This window comes from Oryzias melastigma, linkage group LG21 (genome assembly GCF_002922805.2).
Source record: "Oryzias melastigma strain HK-1 linkage group LG21, ASM292280v2, whole genome shotgun sequence".
Taxonomy (NCBI): Eukaryota; Metazoa; Chordata; class Actinopteri; order Beloniformes; family Adrianichthyidae; genus Oryzias; species Oryzias melastigma.
This window is the reverse complement of record NC_050532.1, coordinates 17,683,381-17,691,414: the sequence shown is the minus strand read 5'-3', so window position 1 is coordinate 17,691,414 and position 8,034 is coordinate 17,683,381. Positions and strand designations below refer to the sequence as shown.

Genomic DNA, 8,034 nt, shown 5'->3' with positions numbered 1-8,034 from the left:
AATGATACATTCTAACAGATCAAATGTTACAAAAAGCTTTTTTTCACCCTTAAAAACTGGCTTTAACCTTCAGTGATCTTAGAACTCATTGGTGAGTTTTCATCAGTTTAATGACGTTACAATGACTTTTAGAATACTTTTCATTCAAGATTCAACATGAAGGTTTCAATTTGATTTGGTCTCTACACATCTGATCTATAACATAAAAGGATTTATCTCAATTTTTGTGATTTTTGAAGTTACAAAATTGACTTGGAAGTGAGTTTTTTAGACAGGTTCAGATTCATTATAGAATTACCAGTTTTAACAATAAAACAGAGTAAATTGTAAAGTAGAAAAACAAGCTAAAGAAAGGTCCCAGACTACTAAGAGTTAAAAAGAAAATTGTTTAAAAGACTCAATGAATTAATATTGAATGGGAATCCAATTAGTCATTTTTTAAATCAACTATTATATATTATTTAGTATTTTACATAAACCTTCTAAATATACTGTACCTCAAAGGAAAATTTAGGCACATTTTAGCATTGATGTTGTCAAATTTGTAATAAAATGTAGATTATTTTACTTGTTATTGATTTGAAACATAAAGACAAAAGAGAAAAAAAAAGATTTTGAGAGTAAACATGCTTTTTTCCCCTCTGGGAGCAGCACCACCTGAAGTTCTGTGCCAGTTCCACCTGAAACGATGACAGAACATTCAAAGTTCTGGGCTTGCACCAACACATCCAGGTGTGTTTTTGAGTTTTTTCCTCAGGACGCACAAGCAGTGTCTTGAAACAGAAGCATTAGCCCCATTTCTTTTTAGCTAGCGAGTCTACCCGACCCTCCACATCCACCAAGGCCCCCCGTGTCCACTCAAACAGCAATTTGTAGAAACGAATGTTCTCTGCAGGAGAACAGAGTGGTCCCGTGGAGGCAGTCAGTCGGAGAAATCACAAGTTACTACGGTGTGACTGACAACCCTGTCAGAGCTGCAACACCTCGAGCAATTTTCATAATTCATATTTGACAGTGAGGTGGACCCGTCCTGTTTGTGTATGTGCATTTAATTTGATCCCAAATCTGGCGTTGTTCTGTTTTTGAAACACTGACCTGAAATCTTTAGCAAAAGCAGCTTCAACAATCTATAAAAGAGCACTAGAGGATGTAAAGAGAAGCTCAATAAGGAAAAGGAGAAGAAAAGGCAGAGATAAGCAAATAATCCGATTGAATAATTGTTAGCTGTATCCGTTTCTGGGGGTTTTGGTTCATTAGGGAGTGGATGAGCTTGTCCATCAGCCTGTGTGAGCGGCGTGACAGAAAAAAGGAGGAGATTCAGGCAAGAGGAGGGAACAGGTCCACATTTACAGGCGTCTATGCAACTTCAAAAGATACAAATATTAAAAAGTTGATTTGAAACCACTGATTGTATATGGTATCTGGACCACTCTCGTTCCAAATAGGAAGTAGCCGCTGGTTCCAAGAAACCAAAATCCCATAGAGAAAAAAAATAAACAGCTATTCATCAGTCATCAGAGTTGTCAGAATGACCATTCTGGATTTGATTCCTTTTTAAACACGTTCTTGCTAATCCTAATGTATTTTCATTGTATTTTCTATAGTGAAAATTATTCAAGTTATAAACTGACCAATCAGATGCCTCAATAAAATGATGTGGACTCACATTGAACATTTGAAACATTGTCCAAGTTGGTCTGAGTCAACGTTTCTACATCAACCACTCTCCAGTTAGGAGTGAGTTGGTTAAAAGGCCACACCCCTTCCACTTGAAAGCAGGTTTGGGAGAATGTCATTTTCTATGAGTGATGCCACATTCACTCACTCCAGTTTTCATTTACAGTCAATGGATAAAAAGTAAAAGAAAAGTGAAAATTAGAGAGAATCAGTGAATATTTTAGTGTTTTGATTAAAATGTTGGCTTTTACAACAAAAAATATTAATTTGTAAATTCTTGCTGTCTAACAGGACTACATAAATGTGTGTGCACAAAAACGGAAGCATCATTTTTAACACTTTAACACTGGAGAAGTAAAATGTACAACCAATTTTCTCTGCACTGTGGAGTTACTGATTACATAAACTATTCTATGCTATTTTTTTTACCATGATCAATTCATATTTTTTACATTTTTCACATGAAATGAGTGGTGTGTCAAACTTTTTACCTATATATATATAGATATATATAAAATCATTTTGATTCTGGTGCACCCTCCAGCGGATGAAAACCTAGGCGGCTGCCTAGGTTGCCTGTGCCCAGAGCCGGCCCTGGACATACAATATATCTTCGACCGTTCACGTGATCATCTTGAATTGGGAGATTCTGATTTGGAGAAAAGCGGCTTTTCATACTGGTTTGGCACCGATATTCACCACATAAAAGTATTACAAAGAGCAAATTGATTAACTAAGGATGTCACTGCTGTAAAGTGTTTCATATCAGTACCAAGCTGCTTTTTCGTCGAGTGACGGTAGGTGAAGGAATGTAAACGCTAAAGCTAAAGCTCTGGTACAAAAGGGTCAAGGACAGAGAGATAACTTAAACAGCTGCTGTAAGATAAAGCAGGTCAGGTTGGCTAACCAAACCTTGACCTTTAACCTAAAGACAGTATAGCCTGTTTCTTATTCACCCTAAAAGGGACTAACAGACCTCCTACAATACGTACAAAAAAGTTAACTTTATTTGTTAGTGAGACGGCTTAAGAGGACATCAAGTAAACATCATAAACAATGCAAAGAGTTACCTATTAAAAAGAGCTGTAGGTCAGTGAAAGATTTCTATTAACTCCCCCCAGCGCCGCGTTTTCATCCACCCTAAGAGCTGTTTATGTGCATTCCTCTCATCAGCTGTAATTAACCAAACATGAAGCAGCACTGCTGACCTTTTCAAATTGCTCCCCATCATGGGGACTGCACCACCAATTAGCCACAGCCGGCTCTCTGATGAGTAGATGAAAGAGGGAAACTTAAGTGCTTGCATTCAAGCTGCTCGCCATCGCTGGTATTGATCAAGAGAAAAAAAAAAAAAATCCAAGGAAACAGGGAAGAAAGGCGTTACAGGAACGCGCTAAGGCGAGAACAGTTTTCTCCTCTCTGGTATCCGCTCGGCACAGTAAACAACAGTTGACAGATAGAGACTGAAAACAATCTTAGAAAATGCAAGATTATTGCGCTCGTGCTCCAGCTGTACTGCTCTGTCTCAGGGGACTACTAGAGTGTAACTTGAAACCATGTTAGAAAAGAGCAGGAGGCCAGCGAAAAAAGCTGATTCAGCAACCTGGGAGCCAACTGCTTTTTCTAGCTTTTTATTTCTGAAGCGCCCCTCCCTGATCCAAACCAACAAGGATTTCTTTCTTTTGTTGAAAAAAAAAATGAAATGAAACAAGACTTGTAATTGTTCTGAAGTTTTTTTTAGACAAAGTTTTCTGGAATATTCTGACCAGAATCTTTAGGAAATTTCCACCAGTTTACTAAGACCCTGGGAGTAGACATCTAATGCTACAATTCTCACGTGAGACAAATGAGCAATTCCATGCCGTTGTGGTTAATCTGAAAACTAAAGAGTTAAGCTGTACACAGGGAAAAGTCCTCCCAGGATGCAGGAAGAACAAAGACTATCCCATGTGATCCCAGAGGAAGGATGAAAGGAAGAAGAACACATTTAGTAGAAACCATAGATGCTGAAATTACTCTTTAGCTCTCTAACTCTCTAGCATCTATGGCTTAAATATGTGTGAAAATATAAAAAAACAGTAAGTTTTTTATAAATTGTATAAAGACACCTAAATAACTGCAAATATTAAATTACAACTCGTCTGGAGAAAGTGAAAGTGCTGCTTCTCTTCAATAAGTTTGGGCAAAGCAAAATGGACGTTCAAAACCAAATGAAGATCTGGCACCAGTACCGACTCACCTGTAACGAGCTCTCGCACTTCCGCGTCCACAGACTTCCTCAGGAGTCGAAGCAATGCTGGAATACCTCCGGCGTTCCTCACAGCGATCTTGTTATCATCCATTGCTTTGCCGTAGACGAGGTTCCTCAGAGCGCCACAAGAGTTCCTCTGCACCTCCACGGCTTTGTGGTCCAGCAGGTCCACCAGGTGTTTGATTCCTCCCAGTCGACCCACCTGTCAGTAAAACAAATGAGATGGTGAGTAATTAAAAATAAATACATTTTCAACATTAAATCATGTTTCTTTTGAACACAACAAAAGATGTGAAGGAATAACTTTTATTATGACTTGCTGTCCTGTGGTGGCCTTTGGCATCCAAGAACTAAAAATACATTTTTCATATATTTTCAATCAAAGGTGGAGTCTTCCAGCAGAATGAACCGCGCTTACGAACCCAGATTGACCTTTATTGTCTGTGTTTCATCATGTGGATGAACACTGAGAATCAGACTTTTGCTTTGGCTGGATTTAAGGTGGACTTTAAAAGCACATGGACTCACATGGAAACCATTTCTATTCATAATGAGAGTATTTCTGAACAAAATGCTTATATTTCTTGTTTTGCTTTGATAACCTGACCACAAGCAGCTAAAGATATGTCCTAATTATCAACACCTACCTCCGTCTTGACTCGGTTATCACCAAAGCACAGGTGCTGCAGGTAGGCAGCTGCGTTGGCCTGCACTGAGGGAAAGTGGTGCTGCAGCATTTGGATCACCTCCGCCAGCTCCGGGTCACGCCACGCAAACTCTCTGCAAGCACAGGTGGGTTAAAGGGGGGTGAAAAGGGAATTCTAAATCTGAAACTATATTCCGATTAAGGTTAAGGTTTGGTTTTTGCATCCCACCAAACCAGAGGATGCACTGATCTGAAATGACACAACAGTGGTTCATACAATTATAAACTGAGGTGGCGGAAGAGAGATTCAAGCCAGGAGTCAATCCTTTGAGTCAACATCCACACCTCTGTGTGACAAAAGCAGACACAGCACTTCACACACTTCATTGTAAAATGACCAGGCATAGTTGAGCCAGCTTAATAACTGGAGCTGTGCACGGCTGCCTTGGGAAGGGGGGGGTTCTCTGTTTAAATAGCAAGTGGACACCGGTGTTGACCCAGCAGAACAGGGCTGCCTTGTAAGCATAAGCTCCCCTCCTGGGTGGCGGGTTGTGATACTCTACATGGTTGCTAACCAGCAAGTTAATCTAGTGGAGCACAATGGGAGCTGACGTTTTAGTCACGTACGGGATCGACCTGTACGGGTTGTCTGGGTGCATTGAGGGCCGTAGAGAGGAGCGGTTGCATCTTAAAGGGTAACCCAACAGGATAGTAACGCCACTCTCATAACCAGATGTGAAAAATTGAGAAAAAAAAATCAGGAATTAAACAAATGTATTTTAAATTGTCACAAATGTGGCAGATGGCACTTTCAAAGCCCAATTTATAGAAGTAAACAGCCAAGAAAAGTTGATTTACTGTTTGGTTACCCTTTAAGATAAGCGCAGGTGTGTTCTAAGGCTTGTACGACCACCTCAAGGGACATCACAAAAATGGAACGTCCCATTGTTGTGGGTGTGATAAATGTATTGTGAAGTATTTGTAAAGATAATGTACACTACACACACTTATCATGTACGAGATGCTGTCGTACGGCGCCCTTACGCCACACGCTGAGTAAGGTGTGCGCGTTTATCACGTGAACAGCACTAAGGAGCCCTTTGTACAGTGCGTAGGATTTGGGTTAGGGTTAAAAAAAAAGTTAAAAAAATTTATGATGAGCCTGGATCTCACCTACTTAATGCTTATGCTTAAGTGTTTGCTATGACCCTTCATCCGCAGCATGCCCATAGATAAAAATACGCAAGAACACTTTACATGCTCACCAAGCGGTCTACAACCTTGATATTTTCATCTACGTGTCCCGTACAAATTTGACCACTTCTCAGACAACACTTAGAATCAGTTGTGACAAAAACTTTAGTAATGTGAAGGTTTCCAACCTGGGGTCCTTCTGAATGCTGTCGATGGAAGGGGAACGAGGTGCGCCGTCATCCACCATGATAGGCTGGCGAGCGTAGGCCGGATCGGAGGGCCGGTACGGCGCCGAGCGATATGCGTCAGCATAGGTGGCAGCAGAGTTGAGACCGTAGCTGTTTCTTTGGTAAGTCATGGCATTTCGCTGGCTGGACGTTCTCTTCAGGCTTCCCACACCTGAGACGGAAAAAAAGAAAAATAAATCGAAACAACTCAAGGAAAACACCTGCAGGAAGGAACACCAAGAAGGATTAGCAAAGTTCAGATTTTTCCACCAACACTGAGCTTTCAGACGGCAAGTTCAGACAGAACCAAAAAAAAACATAAACATGCTGCTGTTTTGACTGACTCTGCAGATTCTCAAGTCTGGATCCAATTAATGACGAGGATAAAAAGCAGCTCCTGTGGTTACAGAAAGCAGAGCCCCTTCTTCTTCAAAGACTCGCTGGCTTTTACAAGTCTTACAACCTGCTTTATGATGCTGAAAGATTCTTCTCATCGTCCTTTAGATTCCCTGTGGCGTTGCATTGTTTTCACCAAATTCTGCCAAACTACAAATAGAATTTGGTCAGCTGTGACGCCAGCCTAAAGCAGATCCGAAGCACCAGAAGCATCTCCCGTCAGTCATTTGTCCTGTTTCCGTTTGCTCATGTTTCATGCTAAAACCTAAAGGTTTTCAGACAGAATGGGTCACAAACAGAACAGAACTGCGTCAACAAGCTGATAAGATTTAGCCCTCCTTCTTACAACAGCCATGTGACGCGTGCCAGCACAAAAGCTGCACGGGTCAGATCTGTATCAGCCTTTCCAACAGAACCGGGGCAGCAGCGAGCTCAAACCCCTCCTATCAGGAACCAAGACGTCAACACGCGGTGTAACTCCAAAAACACAATTTCCTGCATGAGCGCACTTCTATGTTAGGCAGCAGCTCGAGCCCGCATTGTGACTACCTCCAAGCATAACCTTATAGAAGACAAATTATGAACAACACAGTCAATCGGCAAATTCACCAAAACTCTCATTCATCATCTTTTCAGCAAAACATATGATGTTTTCCTTCAAAGAAAACCTCACACAAATAAGTTTGAGAAACTGCCAGAAATGCAAGAAGAGCCAGACGGGAGAAAATGGTTAGTAGAAGAATCACTAACATGGAGAATAAACCCGGGATCAAATTGGATTTTTCAAATAAAGGAGCTCCTGCACACTGAACACCCCCTCCGGCTCCAACTCCGATCACTGAGATAAACACGTCATAATGGTTTGTCTCTGCAGCTTCCACAGAGCATCAATATCATTTATGATTGAACTTATCGGTCTAAGAGGATCTCAAATGTGCCGAGCAGAAGTCTGAATGCTGCGCGTGTGGAAATGAGGCGTGTGCATCCGAAGCGAGAAGGAGATTCTGAGGAGTGAATGCCAACATGAAGGGAGCTGAGGGAGAGGCAAACAAAGTGGGGAGCCAAGCTGTCCCTTAGCTCTTTGTCCGTTTTATTTTTTTTGTTTTTTACTAGAGCTCAAAGGTAATGGACTCCTTTGTGGTGCAAAAATGCACACAGACCTGTCAATTAACGCAATTTCAAACATTTCCTGTCCAGCAGTGGAGGCAGGACGGAGACGTTAAGCAGGGAAAACGAGGGAGGCAGAAAGAAGAGGAGAGGAAAAGAGAAAAGACACAACAAACACAGAGCTGAAGGGCAGAGTGAGAGAGTTCCCTAAACAAGATAAAACAGCAGGGTCGCCTGCTGTGTGGAAAAAAACTTTGGGAAAGTTTAAGAAAAACAAAAAGGACAAAAAAAAAAGAACGCCACACACCTGCAGAAAAGCTAGACACTTACTTTCACTGGACAAAGATGAGTGACTCGAAATGTAACAAAAAGTGCACAATGTGAGAATATTAATCATCTAAATGTGTTAGATTTGTGTCTTTTTAGAACACAATAAAAAAGAAATGAGTAGAATATAGAATAATCTATCCATAAAAGTAGAGATCGATCTAATGCATAATAAAGTCTGTTAGCTTGATGCTAATGTACAATGGGAT

At 40.9% G+C, this 8,034-nt stretch overlaps 1 protein-coding gene across 5 annotated transcripts in view; it reads right to left on the bottom strand.

The window, feature by feature from the left end:
• Positions 1–8,034, bottom strand: part of LOC112155429 (plakophilin-4) — an 88,003-nt gene that overhangs the window by 15,113 nt on the left and 64,856 nt on the right. For all 5 annotated transcript variants that reach the window (XM_024287034.2, XM_024287036.2, XM_024287035.2 and 2 more), the window contains 3 exons: positions 5,957–6,167; positions 4,576–4,708; positions 3,917–4,130 (listed from right to left, as the gene is read on the bottom strand). In XM_024287034.2, the coding sequence (XP_024142802.1) occupies positions 3,917–4,130; positions 4,576–4,708; positions 5,957–6,167 (558 nt within the window). The remainder of the gene's footprint in view (positions 1–3,916; positions 4,131–4,575; positions 4,709–5,956; positions 6,168–8,034) is intronic.